Source organism: Thermoascus crustaceus (genome assembly GCF_041956765.1).
Source record: "Thermoascus crustaceus strain CBS 181.67 unplaced genomic scaffold VTN00scaffold_5, whole genome shotgun sequence".
Classification (NCBI taxonomy): Eukaryota; Fungi; Ascomycota; class Eurotiomycetes; order Eurotiales; family Thermoascaceae; genus Thermoascus; species Thermoascus crustaceus.
The window spans coordinates 1,621,677-1,643,913 of NW_027192531.1; the positions used below are offsets into that span (position 1 = coordinate 1,621,677).

The 22,237-nt window shown below is 49.3% G+C and overlaps 6 protein-coding genes across 6 annotated transcripts; 5 read left to right on the forward strand and 1 right to left on the reverse strand.

Annotated features, from left to right (window-relative positions):
• Positions 1-674: 674 nt before the first annotated feature.
• VTN00DRAFT_8101 (uncharacterized protein) lies at positions 675-1,351 on the forward strand (the record flags this gene model as incomplete). Its single annotated transcript, XM_069434919.1, has 2 exons — positions 675-749; positions 860-1,351. 2 exons carry the CDS (start codon positions 675-677, stop codon positions 1,349-1,351), a joined length of 567 nt encoding a protein of 188 aa, XP_069286367.1.
• Positions 1,352-4,904: 3,553 nt separating this feature from the next.
• Positions 4,905-6,189, forward strand: VTN00DRAFT_8102 (uncharacterized protein; the record flags this gene model as incomplete). The annotated part of the gene is made up of 4 exons (XM_069434920.1): positions 4,905-5,094; positions 5,182-5,299; positions 5,365-5,857; positions 5,929-6,189. The coding sequence occupies 4 exons, from the start codon at positions 4,905-4,907 to the stop codon at positions 6,187-6,189; spliced, it is 1,062 nt and encodes a 353-aa protein (XP_069286368.1).
• Positions 6,190-8,013: 1,824 nt separating this feature from the next.
• On the forward strand, positions 8,014-9,995 carry VTN00DRAFT_8103 (uncharacterized protein; the record flags this gene model as incomplete). Its single annotated transcript, XM_069434921.1, has 4 exons — positions 8,014-8,330; positions 8,434-8,634; positions 8,691-9,756; positions 9,825-9,995. The coding sequence occupies 4 exons, from the start codon at positions 8,014-8,016 to the stop codon at positions 9,993-9,995; spliced, it is 1,755 nt and encodes a 584-aa protein (XP_069286369.1).
• Positions 9,996-12,796: 2,801 nt separating this feature from the next.
• Positions 12,797-14,688, forward strand: VTN00DRAFT_8104 (uncharacterized protein; the record flags this gene model as incomplete). The annotated part of the gene is made up of 8 exons (XM_069434922.1): positions 12,797-12,973; positions 13,046-13,082; positions 13,158-13,225; positions 13,327-13,512; positions 13,633-13,696; positions 13,772-13,863; positions 13,938-14,078; positions 14,176-14,688. 8 exons carry the CDS (start codon positions 12,797-12,799, stop codon positions 14,686-14,688), a joined length of 1,278 nt encoding a protein of 425 aa, XP_069286370.1.
• An 818-nt stretch (positions 14,689-15,506) lies between these two features.
• VTN00DRAFT_8105 (uncharacterized protein) lies at positions 15,507-19,157 on the reverse strand (the record flags this gene model as incomplete). The annotated part of the gene is made up of 2 exons (XM_069434923.1): positions 15,507-18,928; positions 19,001-19,157. 2 exons carry the CDS (start codon positions 19,155-19,157, stop codon positions 15,507-15,509), a joined length of 3,579 nt encoding a protein of 1,192 aa, XP_069286371.1.
• An 856-nt stretch (positions 19,158-20,013) lies between these two features.
• On the forward strand, positions 20,014-21,102 carry VTN00DRAFT_8106 (uncharacterized protein; the record flags this gene model as incomplete). Its single annotated transcript, XM_069434924.1, has 1 exon — positions 20,014-21,102. The coding sequence occupies one exon, from the start codon at positions 20,014-20,016 to the stop codon at positions 21,100-21,102; it is 1,089 nt and encodes a 362-aa protein (XP_069286372.1).
• Positions 21,103-22,237: the final 1,135 nt, after the last annotated feature.

Here is a 22,237-nt window from a genome sequence, read left to right on the forward strand (position 1 = left end):
GTTCTCCGTTGCGACAGCGTCTTTAGTAGGTGCATGCTGCAGTCTGCCAACAGAGTGGAGTAGTAGTGGTGGGCTAGAAAGTCTTGTGCCTAACGCGCTGCTGATGGGCCAGACTCGAGCCTGTCAAAGCTGCTGATCCGCTTTCACATGCTGATGGCGAGCTTGAGTTCCTGGATCTTCTCATGATGGCTAGAGCTGCTCCCAGCGCTATCATTGGACTCTCGCAGAGCACGTTTATATTTAAATATTAAGTAGAGAGGGGGCCGTAAAATCGTTGCCTGCACTGACTTGCCGGAGCTCTTGGCTATCTAGGTAATATTCTAATATCCCCCCATCCTCTGCTACCCTGTCGCAAGCACCTAATCAATTTCCTCTCTCTGCGTCCTCCTGCTCCTCCATCTCTAGCATCCCCTCGCTCTCCCAGTCACTCTTTCTTCATCTCACACAGTCGTACGACGTACCACCTGACGTCTGACTATCACTCTCGCCGACCTCTGCTAAGCACCAGGTTTGTGCTTCCCCTGAGCCCCGCGTGACGCTTATCTCTTCGATCTTTCCCTCCTTCCCCCCTCCATTCTTAAAAAAATCCCCGAGATTCAAACGGTCCCTCCTCCGTGGTTGGCTCTCGTTTGCTGACAGCTTCTGTTTTCTAGTCTTTCGGTCTTCAGGTCTCCATGCCCCACGCGGAGAAGGACACCATGGGTGAACCCGCTGTCAACGGCGAGAAGGTCCATTCTCAATTCCTCACGGTACGGCCTCCCCCATCCCTTCACGAGTCGTTCGCATCCGAGAAAGCTTTCCACAGAGTTTCTCGTCTGTAATCTTTGCCCTGGCTCTCTTGCTGATACGCTCTCCTTAGCACCTTACCTCATACCCCGTCGTCTCGGACTCGATCACGACTTTCAAGAACACAAAATACGGCGCCAAGTCGATTGACTATGCCGACCAAGGCTATTCTCGCTTTGCCAAACCAGTCTTGCCTTATCTCTCCAAGCCATACGGCTACCTCGCTCCCTACATCGCCAAGGTTGACGCCATAGGCGACACTGGCCTAACCAAGGTGGAACTCGTTTTCCCCATTGTCAAGGAGGACACAGAGACGATCAAGGGAACCGTTCTTGACAGGGTCTACCTCCCGCTGCGGTTGGCCGGCGACGTCAAGAAGCACGTGTTCGAGCTCTATGGCTCCGAGTATACCAAGTGCGGCGGTGATGGCTACGTCGCGAGCGGCAAGGCGGTGATCACGACCAGTTTGCTTCTCTCCCAAGAATCGCTAGCCTGGCTTAGCTCCTTCCTTGGATCGAAGAAGGAGCAGGTCAAGGATGCGGTGAACGAGAAGGCTAACAACTAGATCGGCGTGGAACAGTGGAAAATCATAAATGATGGTGCTCCTAGTCAGGCTTATCTTCTCCGAGTTCAGTATAGCTCGTTATTTTTCCAATCAGTTCGTTTCTATTGGCTGGCTGGTCTGTGCTGCTGCGGTTGGGACTGCTTCCTTGTCGAGCGAGTTTGAAACTTCATACCCCGAATTTCTTATCCTCTCTACATCACTTGAGAAAGTCCCTTCTCTTCTCCTATTATACTTTATGCCTTGGATATACATACCCCGTTTCGTTTTTTCCCTGTTCTGGTCTTGCAGTCCGTGCACTTTTCATTGCGATGTATGTTCCGATCATCAATGAAAAATACCCTACCTCAAAGTTTAAACACTCCACATTTATTTGTGCTAGGCGAACCAATATCCATAATATAATATAAGTCTAGTATCTCCAGGGTGCAATTTCAAGGTACATGTAGGGCAAATATAAACAAATTGGAACGTCTCCGTGGTCTGTTCACTCCCGCAGTCCCAGTATCATATGCTTCGAGACTACGGGGAATATCTTCCTTAGACAACTAGGGTGTATAGTTATATACATATATGTCGTACATAGACGTCGAAACGAAATGAGAAACTTAAAAGAGAGGAAATGTGTAGCCCCTGACACTGAGTCCTGACCTGCCGGGGTATGGCTTTCTTTATTGTACTGTAGCATTATTTGATTCTAAATTCAACCCTAAAGTTATCCAATTAAATGACCTTTGTATCTTTGAGCTGGTATAAAACAAAAGAAAAAGGTCCTGCCCGCTATCGCTAAATTGTGCATTAGTAGAGATCTTCGTAGTAGTGCCCCTCCCTCCCCTATTAACATCACAATTGGGGGCGCTGATGGGACCGCAGAAGAGTGTTTTTGTGAGATTTATCTGTGCATATATGTCTTGTTTTCCGGGTTCGATCGTGGTTGGTTAGATAGGAGGTTAGGTACCTGGGTACTTGGCGCCTAGATATGAACGACCGCGACTGGCAACATGTTTCCAATTCGACGCGACATGGTAACGTAAGACTTATTGCTATGGGCGTTTATATAATCTGGATTCTCAATTTGCCGTTATGGGGAAAAATGTAAATGGACATGACTATTTTTATGAAGAAAAATTTCTAGAAGGTCGAGGAGAGCAAATATATCTATGTGCTTCCTTCATATTCAAACGTAGCTGTAGCTGGTATATGAACGTGAGAACCACAATCATGGCGCGTTCCGCAGCCCATATAGGACTTTACTTGGTTGGAGTCCTGACACAGTACCTTATGGAGGTGAACAATCATATTGGAAAGTATCCCGAGTGGAACAGACAGCTCCTCGGAGATATTAACTGCAACCTAGTAGATATCAGCTAAGTCAGGTACAGGACTAGTCAATGTTAACCTCATGAGCTCATGGTCCCACTGCGTGCAAGTCGGTGATTTCACCTTTCTCAGGACCGATCTTACATCGGAGGTTCAACGGCGCCGTCGTTGGAAATGCGATAACGTCAATGGCCCCATGTACTTTTTCTTTTCCAGTTTGATGCCACAGAAAGGGCATTTTAGATCCTCAATTCGTGAATCTTAACTTCGTAGTCTGATTATTCATGGGGTTGACAGATTCCCTAGACCAGCCAGTTGTTACTACTATGTATATACATAACCAATCATGGTATCCTCGTATCTATTTCACTGAATGATTCATTAATGGACCATTGTATACCATGTTTGAGCCTCACTACTCATTCTCTCAGAGGAATAGAGTTGTCACAGCCTGTTTCTGTAGGCAAATATGAGGTTCAACTCTCGGGATCAAGGTCTAGGGGTTCACCTGCCTTCCTGCGCCGAATAATTTGGAGTCATTTGCGAGACTCGGATGGAGGAAGAATATAGATGACCCTTCACACGTTGGAACACATCGCTCAGAGCGCATTTGACGCTGAACTAGAACAACCGTCCATACGAAGTAGAACCGAGGGCCAAGAAACTGAAAGAAGGGCGTCAGCAGAGCAACCAATTACAGAAATTATTAGAATAAAGGGGTAAAGGGTATCAGAGCTCGGGTTAGAACGGAACAGGCCTACCAAGTGGTCAGCCACGCCCAGTCAGCCTTGATGGCCTGACATAGCCGGTCGGAAGGATCTCCGGCATGACCTTGGATATTATCGTACGTCATAGAAGCCGTTTACTTTTAACCGAAGAGAAGAACAAGGCTTGGTGAAAGATTATTATTTTAAAGTCAAATACGAGTGCCCATGTAGTAGGTAGCCGGTCTTCCATTGGAGCGCTAGGGTTGCAGTGCACACCCAGCCGAAGGCCCGAAGTGCGAACCAGCACTGCACGCCCGGCTTCCCGCCCAGTAATATCGAATGGTAGTTATCCGGTGACTGATATTGAAGGAACTTGGCGCAGATGTTCCCCCACACTATTTATTAGGCACCCTGGCAGTGCTTGAAGGTTCAGTAGGTGAGGTAGATTGACGGAATGGCAGTTCGTCAAAGTCTAATGGCGAGGTACCAATGTGCTGTACATTGGGTTATCACTATGGAACTCTGGAAAATGGAGAGCCTGATGGTAGAGCCGAGGACGAACTGCACGACGAAACCAAGTAGACAACCACACTGTCCTTCTTGAATCTGCAAAGGGACAAGTGCGAGTTGGGCATGGTAGCAAAGGAATGGACAATGTCGTATGAACAAAAGCGGCAAGGCGGTAAGAAGAAACCTAGAAAATGCGGAGGCTTGGCCATGGGGCTCACGTGGGCGGTATAAGGCATCCCTTGAGGCAGAAAAGGCCCGGGATGGTCGCTACCACGGCAACGGGGCAAGATGCGCTGTATGGAAAACTCATGGACTGCAGGGCTGAGTCCGAATCCGGTCCTGGATCCACCTGGCGGTGCGATGCGGTCCCACAGCAGCATCATGTCCATATTGCAAAGATGTGACCGTCGAGGGACAGCTTCTTTGCCTGGCAGAATGGTACATAGGAGGTATTTTGGACACAAAAAGATATGGCCCCAGGCTAAAGTGTAGTAGTACGTGCGTCTAGTGACCCAATGAGACCCAAGGATGTGTTACTTTGTTGAACTTCGATGCCTGTTCTGGGATCATGGGGTGAGATGGAGTTTCTGTCCTGCCTACCAGCAATTAACACGGAGTGCGGAGTCCACATGGGGTAATCTCATGTTGTCTCTCCTGCAGGGAGTGGTAACTAGCAGGAAGTTAACTCGACCGCGGCCCCCAAGCTCATCACGCAGAAAGGTATTTAACAGGACGTCCCCCCGTCCATCGATCCTTGTCCTGCTTCTCGATCTATTCCTGTTCTTTCCAAGCCTACAGCAGATACCAAGGTCGCATTTATCTCTACTATCCATACTGTGTTTTGCTACTGTGAAACCTACTAGGACCCCACCCCCGCTCGTCCCTTAAGAATTGAACTGCACCATCGCCGAGCACGGCAATCCCTCCCATTGCAAAGTTACCTCACATCTTGTTCCCATTGTTACATAGTCAAACTGTGAACTGTCACTGCTATCCTCTTCTTTGATCGAGCAGTTGAGATGTCTGCCTCTACCGACGTTCCAAGCACCAACGGAAAAGCCCCAGTGACGAGGAGCAATGGCGTGCGATCGCGCGAGGGTGTCATCAATGTCCAACCCGCCCGTCTCGAGGATCTGCAGCCGAAATATGCGCAGAAAATCCAGCATGCTGAGGATAATCCGGAGGCGCATGGCTGGTACGCGGCGCTGAGTGAGTATATCGCTCCATCCGTACTGTATCTCATACAGCACCTAAACAGAAACTATTCTGTAACATACTGACCCAGATGTCTCCCAGTCCACGGTCTCGGCGAATGTATCGGCTTCTTTGGAGCTATCCCATGCTGCTTTTGCTGCCCGAATCCTTTCAAACCGGTGGAACAGGGTGCGGTTGGTTTGGTCACAAAGTTCGGACGGTATGCGCAACTCACACTTATCAATCGCCTGAGTTCTAGTTCTTACTGACATGTAACCTGTCCAGCCTAGAGCGTGCCGTAGATCCCGGCCTGGTCAAGGTGAATCCTCTGAGTGAGCACCTTACGACGGTGGACGTGAAGATCCAGATCGTCGAAGTCCCGCGCCAGGTCTGCATGACCAAGGACAATGTCACTCTCAACCTGACGTCCGTCATCTACTACCACGTCACCATGCCTCACAAGGCAGCCTTTGGCGTTGCCAACGTGAAGCAGGCGCTCGTGGAGCGCACGCAGACCACGCTCCGCCATGTGGTCGGGGCACGCGTGCTGCAGGACGTGATCGAGCGTCGCGAGGAGATCGCCCAGTCGATCGGGGAGATAATCGAGGAAGTGGCTACAGGCTGGGGCGTCCAGGTCGAGTCAATGCTCATTAAGGACATTATCTTCAGCAATGACCTGCAGGACTCGCTGTCCATGGCCGCGCAGTCCAAGCGTATCGGAGAGAGCAAGGTCATTGCCGCTCGCGCGGAGGTCGAGTCGGCCAAGTTGATGCGTCAGGTATGCGAATCCAAACCATATCAAATACCCCATTTCAACAAAGCACTGACTAACAACGTGCCTCTTCACAGGCCGCCGATATTCTCTCCTCCGCACCCGCCATGCAGATCCGTTACCTTGAGGCCATGCAAGCCATGGCCAAGACTGCCAACAGCAAAGTCATCTTCCTGCCCGCAAACAACCAGACCATCCCGCAGCACATTCTCGATGCTGAGAACGCTGGCGAAGGCCCAAGCAAATACGGCGCGGGGCAGGCCTCGTTCGACACGGGAAACAACAGTAATGATGGATTTCAGCGTGCTGTGAATGCACGGATCATCGAGGATATCTAAATCCGAAATCTTAGTGATGAATATTACGAATAATGCGAAATAATATGGAATGAGGTGGTGACGGTGGTATTATGAGAATGCGATCAGTTGTTTTCATTTTGTATGTATGTATGTGTATGTCTTTGGAAGAGGATGACGATACCCTCTTTTTCTTTGCTTCAGTTGTTTTTTAAACATATGTTTTCATCAATATTCATTTCGTGCCACCCTTTACATATTCAGAGAGAGACACAGACAGGCAGTGAAGATTACGAAAGATAAATAAAAACGATCAAAATAAAATGATGAATCTAATCAAGGCATCTTTAATTTATCAACTAGAATAATATCTTGCGACCTTGTCTTCCATCTAGCTTTTCAACTTATCACTTCCAATTTTTATTTCAAAATTCGAATGTGGACAAGAGTTCCTTTTCTACACTAACTAGAATCAGAATGAAATGCTAGAAATGAAGAGGGAATTATAAGCCTTGAACAATTTGTAGGTATGGTTGCTATTCTTCCTTACGAGAATTATTGCTCAGAATTCTTAGCAATAAAAAAATTATCTAGTGCAAAGGAAAAAAAAATAGCATTATCATACGCGAACGGCTACCTATCTACTTTAGTTCCCGGTAACTCCCATGGATTTTTGCTGTCGAGAGTCAAAGACTGTCTATGAATCTATGTTACATCTTGCATTCTTCGGATTTTTTAGGTTCGGTAGGTGGGTGGTATGTTACATCTGTGAGCAGGATTCATACTTTACAATTCCTTTCATATTCTTCACAATACTTATTCTCTGATCACATGTTGTTTAATGCCGGCTTTATTGCCGTCGCTATCCGCTTACTATACTGTACAGTCCATAGCCAAGACTTAGTAAGTCATGGAAGCCCATACTCGCGCTTTTACAAGCATACTGTCGGGTGGACAAGCATAAACGAAAACTATGAACTGAAAGAATTGACAATTACCTGTCACAGGAGAAAAGAAAGTAAGTAATTAATGAATGGCTAAGGAACTGTCACGGTCACGCAGAGTTGCGATTGATAATGGTCCTTAGCCATTCATTCTCTCTTCCCCCCTATGTCTGGGTGCAGTCCAGACATCGAACCCCAGGGTTCAGAAATGAGGAGGGTTTTAGCAAGTACCAAGAGCTTGGTCACGAGCAAAGAAGGTGAATAACTACTGGTAGCATTGTGGGCTTGATCTGGGAGCTCTTTCTAGCTTGTATGGGTCTTCCGGGGCCGAATTTCCACCGCCACGTGCGCATCTAGAACCAGAAGTACGATGCGAGGGGAGAGAGAGCAAGTTAAATTGCATCATGGATAGCCGGTGACGACTCCACAGTGCTGATGGAGGGACCTTGTAGTATTGGATAAATTCGCGCAGTGACAAATCTTCCTGCGTAGCATACGCAATATTTCCTTGGTATTCCCTTAAAAACTGACTAATGGGAGGCTTGTCGCCTCTGCTGACGCGAATCACGGTGGAAAAGAAATTTGGCATTCTGCTGAGCGGGCGTGTTAAACGGTGCCGGGTTCGGACGGTGGCCAGACTGCCGGGAGCTCGGTTCAGCGCTAGTTCAGGGACGTGACGGAGTTGTCGGTAGGATTTAGACCGTGAAGCCAAATGCGGAATCTGACTGGATCATGTTGCAGCGAACTCCCCCCCCTGCGCCCCGAAGATCATGGAACATTAACCCACCTGTTATCGGTCATCAATCTAATGAGTTAGTCGTGCGCAAGTAAAAACACTCTTGCCCCCATATCTCCAACTGGGATGTAGCATGGGTTCAATTGCTTCCCAAGTCTCTCTCTCTGTCTAGGGACTTCAGCAACCATGATCTGGTGGAAGCATAGCAATGCGCGTGCAGAGCACGCGGGTTCTCGAGGCAACTCAACGCTCTCGTTCCTGACTAGTTTCTTCACGCTCCTGGCTGTCACAGCAACAGCACACGCCAACAATAACTCCAACCAGTGTCGATGCTTTCCTGGAGATCCCTGCTGGCCTTCCCCGGACGTGTGGTCCGGATTTAACCAGTCAATCGATGGGAGACTGATCAAGACCGTCCCTCTGGGTGCTCCTTGTCATGTTCCCGAATACAGTGCCGCCACGTGCGATAGCCTTCGGGCAGGTTGGCAGTATCCAGAATTGCAGTATGTATCCTGTCATCTTGAAAGTCATACATATGAACGAATTTGAAGAGAGAAGAAAAGAGGAGAAGGTCCATTGACAAAACGCTGACGGTGTCTTCATCAGCTACGAGTCGTCCTCCTCCATCATGGCTCCCTTCTTTACCAATGGCACTTGTGACCCATTCCATCCAGTGGAAAAGCCATGCACCTTGGGAGAATATGTTGTCTACGCCGTCGATGTCTCGAAGCCTGAGCATGTCTCGAAAGCGTTGGCATTCGCCCGCAGATTTAATATCCGTGTCGTCATCCGAAACACCGGACATGAGTAAGTTTTCCACATTCGCTTTGTCCTGCTTTCGACAAGGTTTAACGATTTCACAGCTACAATGGAAAGTCGACCGGAGCAGGTGCTCTTGGGATCTGGATGCACAATCTCAAAGATATCGAAATCAAAGACTATTCCAGCTCCCATTACACTGGAAAGGCGATGAAGATGGGCGCCGGCGTTCAGGGATTTGAAGCCTACGCTGCCGCTGATAAGAACAACCTCCAGGTTGTGGGCGGCGAGTGTCCGACAGTGGGTATTGCAGGAGGCTACAGTCAGGGTGGCGGCCATTCTTCCCTGGCTTCCAAGTACGGCCTTGCCGCTGACCAAGTCCTGGAATGGGAGGTCATCACTGGAACGGGGGAATTTCTGGTCGCCAACAGGGATCAGAACTCCGACCTCTACTGGGCTCTGAGCGGAGGCGGAGGCGGCACCTATGGCGTCGTCTGGTCCGTGACCTCAAAAGCGCACCCAGGTATTCCCGTGTCGGGTGCCAACTTGACATTTACCAATGAGGGCATCTCTCAAGACACTTTCTATGAAGCGGTTTCGTTGTATCACTCCACTCTAGCCTCCATCGTCGATGCGGGAGCAATGAGCGTCTGGTACTTCACAAACACGAGCTTCACAATCTCCCCATTGACTGGTCCGGGAATCCCTGTCGAGAAGCTGGTCGAGCTCCTCAAGCCGTTTACCGATGGCTTGACGAGGCTCGGGATCGAGTATACGATGGTTTCCCGCCAGTTCTCCACATACCTCGAGCAGTACAACACCATGCAAGGCGAGATTCAGGTTGGAATCGCCCAGTACGGAGGATGGCTCATCCCACGGTCCGTGGTGCAGAACAACAACGATCAACTCACCCAGGCTTATCGCTATATCACCGAAGATGGTGCCCAGTTCATCGGAGTCGGTCTAAATGTGTCCAAGGCGCTCGTGGGCGATGTGTATAATGCCGTTCTGCCCGCCTGGCGAGACTGTCTCATCGACACCGTCATCACGACTCCCTGGGACTTCTACGCTCCAACTTCAGAGATGATCGCGCTCCAAGAGAAGATGACAAACGACTACATCCCACGCCTGCAGGCTCTGGCCCCCGATTCAGGCGCCTACCTGAACGAGGTATGTTAATTAAGACACGAAAAGAAGGTCAACCCTCTGCTTGTATAGACCGACTAACCTCTATCAAGGCCGATTTCCGCCAGCCCAACTTCCAGCAAGCGTTCTACGGTTCCAACTATCAGACTCTACGGCAGATCAAGGACAAATATGATCCTTTTGACATGTTCTACGCCACGACTGCTGTAGGATCTGATGAATGGACAGAGTCGTCTGACGGACGCCTTTGCCGCACACGATGACTTTCTCGCGAGTCCATCCAGCGCTTGAGGATTTTTTGGAATCATAATCAGAGCAACCCGCAGCCAGGGGACCTCGTTCCAAGGTCCACGGGAAACAACATTTCCATAGATTGTATATGCACGTGTGAATTTAGATAGCACTGAACTGTACTGTACATACAACGATTCTTGGTCTCCACTGCCGCAACCCTTGTTGCATGGGTTATTGGGTATCCACATATCCGCGTTCAGAGACTGGACTAATGACAATACTCCGTGCCGGTGTCTCGCACTTCTTGGCCCCTTTAAGCGTTCACTAAGCGCGCCTCAGACTACTAAGGTTCTCCGGCATTTGTTTACGGAGCACAACAAAGTGGCAATCTTTTCAACCGGGGTTACTTAGATGGAGCTAATGATACTGCAGAACCACGAACACCTCCGATATTCGGAAAGGATCTGCCAATCCCCTTGGAAGTTGGAATTGTTCGCTCATGGCCAGCACGTGCCACAATGGCCAAACTTTGTTCGACGTTATTTGCTCTTCTTATGGTTATCCCCATCCTATGCTGCCGAGTAGTACCGCGTCCCCGATGTCCACGAACCCTTTCTGAGGACCGACAGAAATGAGACACTGACGGCAAACGACAGTGAAGTGACAACAGACAGCTATGGAGTCCACTCTCTGACTGTCTCCCGACCCGCTCGGGGACTCGGGGAGTCGGGGTGTGATGGCACTTCAAAAAGTCAAACAGGACTTCTCTTCCACTGAGTACACGGTGCGTGCTCTATATACTCTTCTCCGTACGCACAGGTTCCCTGCCTAGTCTCCCCTCCGCCACATTCGCAATCATCGATCGGAAATAGGGATCACCCTTGTTGTCCCTTGTGCACGGTGCACTATGCACGGTGCGAGCGTCGATCGATCGATCAGTGGAGTCATAGCCTCACAGGGTCAAGCAGGGCTGCAGGGGTCTTCTATCCAGAAACCGGACAGGGCCGAGGGCATTCACTATGCACTTTATTACGATTACAGCACAACCTACGCAGTGGTCAGGGATATTCAGTGGCATTTCCGAACCCCTTCTAAGTTCAGTCATAATCGACGGCCCGGACCCAGACTACAGTATGACAACCATTTTCCGAGCTAACAAGCCTTGGAAGGATAATAATGACATAACCACTGTTACCACACACATGGCTCCAAGGGTGACAGAGGTCGGAAGACGGATCCACGGTATCGTTATAATCCTAAGGGAAAACTTTCTTGGCAGATCCACCCGTTTCATGACTGTAACAGAAGTGCTGGCTATTTGACAAATTTTGTCTAGCAACATATACGAAGATATGTCTTTCCTTCTGGGGTCTGACTAATCCTTCCTGGGCTGACTACTAACCAAATGTAGCGCTGTATTGAAATCTTGACTTGGGACCCCGGCTTCAGCTGAGCCATCGACTTCCGGACTTAGGCTTTAGCAAACACGTTGACTCTGGACCCAGATCTTGGCAGCAGCAAGGTTGACAGGTCCTGTTTCTAGAACCTTGAAGAATAGAGGTACTTTGGTATAATGATTCCAAGAAGACGGACGCAAATTGAGTAGGTGCTAGTGAGATGAGGTACAGGTGTGCAAATCTCGTGCCTTAATCACGCGTGCTTTGACGCGGCAATTTCTTTGGGTCAACAGGATATCAAATCTCGGGATCTTACCTACCTATCAAGGTATCGCCTGGATGCAGGATTTTCATACAAAACCAGCCAAGCTTTCCTACGAAGGCGATTAGACTATGGGGTGCTAATCGAATTATTAGGTTTTGCGGCTAGCCGAGGAATTGGGTGCGTTTGCAGTGCCTATTACAGTAGACGAAAACGCCGAAAAGGAAGATTTCCAGAGGAACTCAACTTCGCCTGTGCTGGTCCAGATCGACAAGGCTTGGCCGCTCAATAGGGACAGGTCCTTGGGTCGCACGATCGCATGGCGGTTATTTTCCGCAATGCGGTAGGAACTGAGGAAACTGATATCGATGTCATTATTCCACACACGGGTCTGCGTGGCTGCGTCTGTCATGATATCGTACCGTGGGGCACTGGGCCGTTCCCCGTCAGTCTCTCGAACTTGCGCTTGAGTTACTTTTTGGCCAAAGAAAAGGAGAAGCCAAGGGGGTCAAAGGTGGACAGCCATGCGACTTCGACCTCCGAGGCTCCGACAAGGTTTTCGACCCACGTCTTAACCGCCTCTCGAATTCTCCGTGATGGATCCCGATGGCCAGGCTGGCGGGAGAGCAAAGTTGTGGCGTCCAGGCCGAATGACAGGAAAAATGTCCTCCAAGCCGGGGATTGACACTGGCAGAGGGCGTCAAAATCCCCGAAAAAAAATCAATAATGGCCCAATGCGCTGGGGCACCCGCTTCTAACCCACACAAGAGCAGTCGCCTTTACCATTCTGGACCAGCGCCCTGACCATGCGTTCCTAAATCGTGCGATAAACCGTGGGAAGATCATCAGATTATTTGTGGTCTCCATCACTCTAGTAGGAAGATTTACGGGGGCGGGCCCTGTGTGCATATCCTGCTGCAGCTAAGAATTACCTAGGTACCCTATGTACTTGTGCTTTCTCACCATCTCTCCTCCTCCCAGGTGTTCTACTGTACAGTGCAATCCAAGAAGGGAACGCATCTTCTCCAGGGCCAATTGGTGATGCTGTACGTCGTCGAGTAAAGCAGATTTTTGGGCCTTGTCCCGTTCCATCTTTCTTTCCTTTCCCCTGTGATTCTACCTATCTTTTGGTTGTGATGTACCGGTGACTTCAATATTATACCGTTGAACGATGGGTTGGGTATACAACCTCAAGGACCCCAATGCTCCCACGCATGCTCCACGGTTAATCGCCATCTGCCTGGTCTTTTCGACTGCCGCATTTATTGCCGTCGCACTCCGATTCTATGTGCGGTACTACAAGAAGGGAGTATTATGGTGGGATGATTGGGCCGCGTTGAGCAGTGCGGTAGGTTTCTGCCGTTGGGGAACACAGCTATTGGTTTGGGTTGGAGGAATGAGACACTTACTAGGAAAATAGGTATTGGGCGCAGCATATTCAGGCATCGCAATCGCACGTAAGCTTGCTCTTACGCATTATTGTTTTCCTTGACTTGCGACGAGAAGACAGACCGACTGAGACTGAATTTCAGAAACAAGATGGGGGCAAGCCCTTGACCCCGCCCATTTCCCTCCAGAGAATACCATCCCATTCAGCAAGGTGAGTACACGCGATGCGTATGGGAGTTCTACCCCTGTTCGATTAATTTCTAGGAACTGAGGTCATGAAGAACTGAACTAACATCTTATCTACTCTAACAGATCCAATACTCTGGCGGCCCGGTCTATACACTTGCCCTCCTTGGATTCAAGCTGTCACTCTTGACCTCGTATCTGCGGATTGGCGGTTTCGTTAAATCGTATGCATACGCCATCTACGCCGTCATCGTCTTGGTTATCTGCAATCAGATTATTTTTACCTTTGTGATCTGCTTTGGATGTAATCCGGTAGGTTCCAAACTCCAGATTTCTCAAGATCTGAAATAAGGAGGGGAAATGAGCAGGAAACAGTAAAGTGAATGGAGGACTCTGGAAGGGACAGGACTGACTGTTTTGTACCATGATCAGGTTGCCAAACAATGGGATCCAACTATTCCGGGAACCTGCATTGATACTATCAGGTCGTATTATGGTATGTTCAGCAATATAATTGAGCCAGGAGATAAACGGTCAGATGATTGCTAACAAAACGCGCACTTGTCTATAGCCATTGCGGGAACCAGTCTTGGTTTCGATGTGATAATCATTCTGCTTCCGATTCCCGTGTTGCTCAAGCTACAGTTGTACACAAGACAGAAGGTATGGATAACGCCAAATTTCGGCGTCCTTTGGACGTATTGATTCCATCCTTACTGACTCTGAATGATGATTAGGCTGTCCTCATAGGCTTATTCTGTCTTGGGTTCTTCGTCACCGTCATCCAGATCATCCGAATCTTCACCATCAAAAATCTCAAGTCGTATACGAACAGCGAAGCTATCGTCATCTGGTCCATCGTCGAAATCAGTTTGGGGGTGTGTGTTCTCTTTCTGCCCCTCTCGATCCCCTCACTCTTCCCCTACCTAGATCGAGCTTCCCTTCGCGTGATACTGACCGTGTCCGTCTCTGCAGGTAATCATCCCCTGCATCCCGACCTACGGGCCCCTCTTCCGCTCCTTCTCCCAGGCATACTCATCCTACCGCTACGGCCGCAGCCGCGAAGAATCCAAAAACACCAACACCGGCTTCAGCAGGACCTCCATGGCCAACAAGATCCGCCACAGCCGGCGCTTCACCAACGGCACCAGCAGCGCCGCCACCAAGTCCAAGAGCAGCCAGCACAACCGCAGTCTGACCGAGTCCTGGACCTACGACCTGGAGCGGATCGAGCAGCGCCAGGGCGCGGGGATCCACACGAGCGTCATCACCAGCAAGATGCGGAGCAGTGACGGATCCTCCGACGAGCAGGTCATGATTCCCGGCGTCGAGGAACAGCAGTTCAATATCCAACGGTACTATAACAATAACAGTAACAACAATAATAGTAGTCACGAACCGATACAGATCCATACGACAACGGACGTGACGGTTGAAAGTCACCATCGGGACGAGATGGGCTCGTTGAAGACGGAGCGGGGGATGTGAAATTGTATCATACCTCATATATAGTGGGCTTTTTTCTTTTCTTTTCTTTTTTACCTTTGCGAACGCGCTTCATCTTGCATGTTCGAATAGACATCTATATATATATACCCTGCATGTGTACGCGTTATGGGATGAGATAAACAAAAATCTAACTGGAGTTGGGATTAAGAAAGGGAAGGGACCCTTTGCAGTGCAAACAAAAAGGAACAGGGAGGTGGCTTTTTTGTCTTTCATGCTCGAAAATGAAACCGATATATACGTGTAGGTACCTACTGTATATAAATAGTATTTAATATTATTTATATGTATCTATACGTCTAGGTCTTCTTTTTTCTTCCTTTCTAAATGCGTAAGAAACCAGGTAATTCTATGGGGTCGTCAGGTCGCGCTCACTCCCCCAGGTGGCCGCGAGTGACGCCTAAACACCGCAAGTGTCAAGTAGGTACCATCGAATGTTCATTTCATGTCATTTCATTTTGTTCGTGACGTCAGCAACTATTGTACATTCACGACAAATAAGGAGGTAGGTATCGTTTAACCATGATTCATTCGTCCCAAGAATAACCGGATGAACTCGTGATATCGATCAAGTGGTCGAATTAGAAAGGGGGCGAGTATATTAGGGTAAAACCTTCAAGAAAGAAAGAAAAGTCTCGAGTGATGGATGAAAAAAGTATTAGAGACATTATGGTGTTATTCATCTCGTCATCAATGCAGGCCACACATCCAGATCTCGTGTGATGTGGAACCAAATTCAAACTGAGTGCTGTAGAGGATTTAAATTTCATGAAAAGAAGATGCTGGGGGTGCCAACTCTCCTAGTTTTTTGTCGCGCTGCTTACGAGACTCCATTGGGCACGGTTCGTCTGCTCAAAATCTTTGGGTATCTCCCAGCCATGCGTGCGGCATGCTCTCACGTACGCGTCAACCGCCTCGCCAACTGCATACTCCCTCACTTTTCCCTTGCCCTGACTCCGTTCAAGCCTGGCCGGTGATGGATCAGTGCTTGAGATGGCCATGCGGACCTGCAGGAGGACGCTTTCGATGCTGGAAGCAGCAGACCACCCTGTGTTGGTGAGGAGTTCCATGCATAGCGCACCTCCTGCGGTGACATGGCCGCCTCCGCCAGCCATAAACGGAAGAAACCGCGGGCGGATAACTCGAACGAATGGTGGAGATATCGGATAGTCCTTCGAAAAGCGGAGCTCGAGGACGACGCTCTGCAGACCAGCAGCCTTCAGATCCGCCGCAAGAGGGATACTGGGATCAAACGAGTGCAGTTCCACGATCCATTGATAGACAGTGCTGATCAGGTTTGGGTCGATGTACCAGCCTAACTCGTGCAGTGGCTGCGCATCTTGGACCTTCAAAGTTGTCTTGAGATCCCGCTGAAGAGCCTTGGTTGCTGATATCGTTGCATATGAGGGGGGAGCCAGAAGTGGCAGCGAAGAACCATCCAACGTGCCTGGCTTAAAGTCCGTCTTTGGACTTGGATCATGAGGACCTCCTTTTGACTGGCTGGATTTGTCAGTCGCCGGTTTTGATGGACCATGCTCAGTCTTGACGATTTTGCTGTCATTCTCGTCCTCGCAGTCCGACAGGAGAGCCAACAGATCCTCATGGTCGGTTTCGACGCTTCCTGTATCATCATCCTCATTTCGAGCGGACCTGCCGAAAAGCGTTCTCTTCGTACCGTGAGTGGGACTGGCCTTCTTATTACTACCATTGTTCTTAACAAGTTGGCGACGACGTTGGCTAATGGCAGTGATCGGTATGACAACTGGGGAGTTTTTGGGCCCCTGGGCTGTGTAGGACGGGTCCTGCTCGTAGAACATAGTAGCTGGTTTTATCTTGCGGACCGTTGTGGTAGGGGCAGACGCCAGACATTTAACAAACAGATATCTCGACTGAATCCAGTCCAGCCTATTGACCACCAGATGGGGATTTTTGCTCACGAACTTCGAAGGCGCATTGACAACCTCGTTAAGTGAGATAGCGCTGCTGATCTTCAGTTTACTCTTAGGCCAAGTTGGAGTCCCAGAGTAATATCCCATGTAGCCGTAGGATACGTCAAAACAAGTGCTCATATATACACCGTCTCCGTATGCGCGACCATGCAGTACTTCTTTGAAATGAAGACCCTCTCTAACGATGCTATGCCAGTTTGACAGGTCGCTTCCGTGCCAAGCAAAGATTGTCGGGTATTTCAGATTGAATTGTGCAGTAGCAACATTGACAGAATCCACGAATCTTTGTTCCTTATCGGGGGCACCTTGCGCAAACCGAAATTGCATGTATCCTTCCATTCCAGACACAAGATTCTCATTGGCGTCCTCTGACTGAGACAAGTCGTCGTCCTGTATTATACAGGATCTGTTTGATGCAACAATCCATCGCAAGATGTCCAAGGCGGATTTTGAGATTTTTTCCTTCCAGGATGCAAGAAGCGGTTCAGGACTACTATGCTTGTTCTCCATTAGATACGCCTTCATCTGTTCTACATCAGGAAGGGTTTCGAGCAACATGACAATTGCAGCGTGCTTCTGGTCGTTTTTGAGCTCGTCAAAATTCTTGTCGTACACGACGAATTCCACAGGCTCAAATACAGGCGCACGGCCCTTGGGGGCAGTCGATGACCATTTCTCTGGATGCTTTCCTCTTATGATCGGCGTAGAAAGCTTGACGGTAGGCCAAAGCCCTGTGTCTTCAACTCGACAATGCGGCTGGATCTCTGCTGGTCCCTCAGACGACGCATGTGTAATGATGACAATCCAATCACCTGTGCGGACTGGCGGGGAGTCTCTAATATCCGGGAAAAGAAGCTCCATGTTCTTGCGATCTAGCTTGGCTTCATACGGTCTGAGGGCACTTTTGGAAGCCGGTGAACTGGATGAGGATGGAGAATACTGGGATCCCTGTGATGTGAACTGACTTGGGCTGCTTGAAGTGAGATCATGCAAGTACTCGGTGGTCTCGGGAACGAGAATACCAAGACCGGTCGGAAAGTCTTTCAAACGGCCATTCGCGGCGCTGGCATATGTAAAGCTGACAAGAAGATCCACTACATTAGGCTGCGAGATGATCTCCCATTCGAGACTCGGACCAAATCCCAGGGCCATGTACTGATAAAGACAGAGAGCTTTCGAGCACACGTATGGCTTGAGCGCTTCAAAGCCAGCGTTCACTTTGCAATGGCACACCAGGCAGAATTCAGTACACCTCACGAAATGGCGAAGAGTAAACTGCATGGCGAGGAGGGGGAAAGAAAGCCGACGCGGAGAGTTGTTCTCTATGATATGGTCACTAGTCAGTTGTTTCGGGAAACCTGAATTTGACGAGTCCAGCGCGTCTTCCATTGAATACTTTGGATCGCCAGGATCTGCTGAGCCGAGAGATTTGCCTTGGACGTCGTTGAAGAACAGTTCGGCCCCTGACCATCCAAAACCAAATGTGCATCTATACTTCGCAATTTTGACGAAGCGTTCATTGAGCAACGCATTCAACGGCCTGCTGATAAAAGAGGGGCTTAATTTACGAAGGTCTTCTCCCTCTGCTGGGGCGTTTCCCTCCGCCGCTCCCTGGTTGAAGACCTTCATGGCCTCCGCGAGCGTAGGTTTGTAGGAATCGCACAAGGCAACATGCATTTCGATAGACGGCTTGCTCGTAGAAGCGTCCTCATGGAAGATCTGGTCAATATCGCGGTACCCATTAGGGTAGCGAATAAGCAAAACAAGGTATTGTTGAGGTTGAACGCCCCAAGCTTGCATGGCCTCGTCAGAGATGCCAAGCTTCGCGATACGGCAAGAGACTGAGATGACAATCGGTCCATTCAACCAACCCAAGAAGCCTGTTTTAAAACCGGCATTCTTGACGGTACGCATGTCTTCACGTATTTTCGCCTTGACCTCTTTATCCTCCATCGAGCTGAAAAGTCCACCGTCGGAAAGATCATCCTCAAACTCATGATGCTGGGGCGAGTGGATGTCCCATTCATATTCATCTTCATTATCGGATAAATCGCTACAATCATGCATTTCAATGTCACCATCTGCGTCCGAAGTTTGGGTGTTCGGAGATAGAGTGTTGGTAACTGCGTCACTCAGATTGCTCAGAAAGTCGGAAACGGAGAGCCCAGTTAATAGCGGTTGTATCTCTTGGATTGTGGCAGCGACAGCTGAGGGCACACCCTCTGATGTTGTGTACGCGAAATAGCCATGATCATTAGGGTAGCAAGAGAGGTCTGTTGATGGGTCAGTGCTGAACTCGAAGAGACCAAGGTTACCTATGCTAGCCATGTGTGCATTGTACATACCTGAAATCAGGGCCTCGAGATGGATTGTAACACCGTGATTAACATAGGTAAAAGCAATGACACCGTCATCATCGCCAGCTCTAATATCAGTCAGATGGGGGTATTTTTCTGGGAGACACGCCCCCCTGAGATCTCTGAGGAAGTCCTTCCGCGGCATGATGGAGTCCGGGTATCTGTATCAGAAACTGTAGAGATACCCAGCTGTCAGAATACCAGTATCTTGAAGGACGCGAAGATAATCAACTACACTCCAGAAAAAGACTGACACTCATAACACACAAACCCAAGCGCGCAATAGGGACTGTAGAGAAATGTACAGTAGAATACACCTCAGGGCCAGGGGAGGTATTTGGATGATAGCGAATGAGTTGAAAGCGCATGAAGCGAGTCAAGAAATCCAAACAGGCGCGTTGGGGATCCTCTGGAATTTCACTTCTTCTTCTATCTAGGAAGAAGCAGCTGGCCAGAATGAGGTATTGAAAAAAAAATAACATAAGAGGATTCCAAAGATGGAATCCTACTGTGAAGAAGTATATCGACCAACAACGGTGATACCAGAGGGAAAGGACACGGCAACCAAGCAACGTGCAAGTGACGACTGGGCGACAAGGAGAGAAAGCTGGAGGAGATCATGACAGGAGAGGCACGACGACGCAATTGCAGCCTGCTGAGATACTGTGTACAGGCAGACAGGGCCAGGCACAAGGCATCCGCGGGTGCCTGAGCGGGGCAGCCGCCCGCGCCCGCGAGCTTGGCTTCCTGAGGCTGAAACAGTCAAAAACGTCCAAGTTGGAGAGTGGACACCTTACTAAGTGCATGCTCTGATGCTGCGTTGACTGCTTTTCAACACAGCAAACGGTCCCGACTTGGATAAGCTATGCATCATCTTAGCCTAGCTCGGTGATCCAAGCTCCATAGCTGGGTGTGTCGTGCTCTACGCCGGTCTTGGGGACCTGCAACTTGACGGACAGCTCCTACAAGATTGTCAAGACAAAGCCTCTTCTACAGTCCAAATGGCCCTGTCACGGGCTTCCAGTTCGACAGGCCGTGCTGCTGCGGGAGGGACCAGTGCACACTCCCAGCTCGACCCGTCCTTGCAGCAGTTCGCTGATCCTTCTTTTGACCCAGTCGACTTTCTCAATGACGCACTTCCTCCGTTGACGCTGGCGTCGTCGCAACCACATGCTTCTAGAGCCCCTGGGTCGGTCCCTCTGGCGGAGCTTTCCACCCAGACCCAGTCCCAGCTGTCCCAACTAAGTGCCCAGAATGTGCGCTTGTCCAACATCCTAACCCAGCTCACTGATGAAATCCTGAGGAGCTCTGGGCGGTTGGCCTATGAAGTAGAGGTCCTGAGGGGAGAAACGGTCGGTCTCTCGGATGCTTTGACGGAAGCCTTACACGATGATATCCGAAAATTCGTTCCCGAAGGCGTGGCCGCCGACCTTACCAGTGCAAACGTCATCCACAACACTGCGGAGTCTTCAGCCAAAACCGAAGAGGCTCAGGAACAGCCTAGTACTACCAGGAGTGCTCCTTCTGATCCGGAGTACATTACCAAGTTACGGACCCTGAACCAGGTCCGAGCACGGCTCGAGGAGGTGGTTCATACGTTTGGAGAGGCTATGGAGTGGCCCCTGCCGCCATCGGAGATATCCATAACCTCCTCGTTCATCTCGGTCTCTGCTCCCGAACCTGGCCCGGATAGCCATAGTCAGGAAGAAAAGGGCCAGGAGGTCGCGAAGAAGCTTCGCACGGAGATCAAGGAGCTTCTTGACAGCGATGGCGGCGGGGAAGCAGGGCTCGAGGCAGCCACTAAGCGCGTGGAAGCCCTGCGGCTTCTGGCCACCGTCTGGAAGGGAACAGTGGAAGAGAAGGCACGGAATAGGTTCGTGGATAGTCTAGCTAAGATCGTAGATGATTGGCGCAGGGTTCTGGAGAGCCAGGCGAGGGAGCGACAGGATCAGTCCCTTCGACGGGTGCCATCGAAGAAGGGCAGATCATCGATGGATCAAGATCGCTCGAGGGACAGTGACAGTGGAGGACCTGGAGGCGGCCTGTTCAGGAACTTGCAGCGATTACGTGACGAGATATACCTTGAATAGATCTAATGTAGGTACAATTAGAATCCGGGTACCTGAGAATTTGATGATCTCGGTAAATATGCGAGACAAATCGTACTGTTTCACCTCAGTAACAGGACCTTCTTTGTCAAGATAAACTGTCATGCTTTCGATAAAGACGAGAAAAGTACTTGGCGATATAACATCAGAACAAGGCATTAAATATATCGAATTAAAATGGAGTGAAAAAGAACACAGATGGAAAAGGAATGGAGAGCTATGCAGTTTTGCAGCAAAGAAGTCACAGTATTTTGAATATGGCAGATTAACAAATCTTGCTGTGGGAGCGATGTCTTATTATTTCGCCATACAGAAGTCGCGACGGTATTACCTACGCTAATAATGAAATCTCCTTGATCAATAACCAGGAAGACTGCAGGAAAAGAAAAAAAATGAATCCTCACTGAAATCGAAGTTTCAAAATAACAGGCATCTTAGTCCCCAACCTCCTCGCCCTCAAAGACTGCTTTGCGTTGCTCCATTCCTAGGCAGTACGTCTCACGTAGTATTTTCATGATTCAAAAGTCGCGTGAGCCTACATTTATCACAGTACCCTCCTTTTTCTTGAATATTGTTCCCGTTAGGAGTTCGCCAGGCATTTTCTCTCAAGTTTCCTGGAGACTTTCCCACCAGCTTAGTACTAGGAATGTATGAGTTGTTTCTTCTCAAATGCTAGAAGCTATTAGAAGGACTTCCTAGCTGATAATGTTCGTCTGACGAATGAGTATAATATGGTTCTGTTGTGATGACATGATTTGTAGCATACCTCTCTTGATAGACCAAGCTCGTTTACGGTGTCATGAAGAAGCTCTTCTTTTATTGGCACTAATCCCGGCGCATAGTCTAGTTACATATGGATGTTCCTTTCTTGATTATCGACATTCCCTATGTAAACAGATCCCTAGTATGCTGGGAAATAGGTATATGGACTTGCCAGTCGCAAAAAGGAATAGCAAAAAGGAGTTCTGAGATAACCGTGCTGTGTTACACCAATCGGGGTGTACTCCATGCTGGAGGGAGGGTCCGTGTCATTGTACAGTAGTAGTTTATCTGCACGCTACGCAACTGCAGACTAAATAATAGCCGTGCAGGTGAAACAGCTAGAGAGCGACATTTT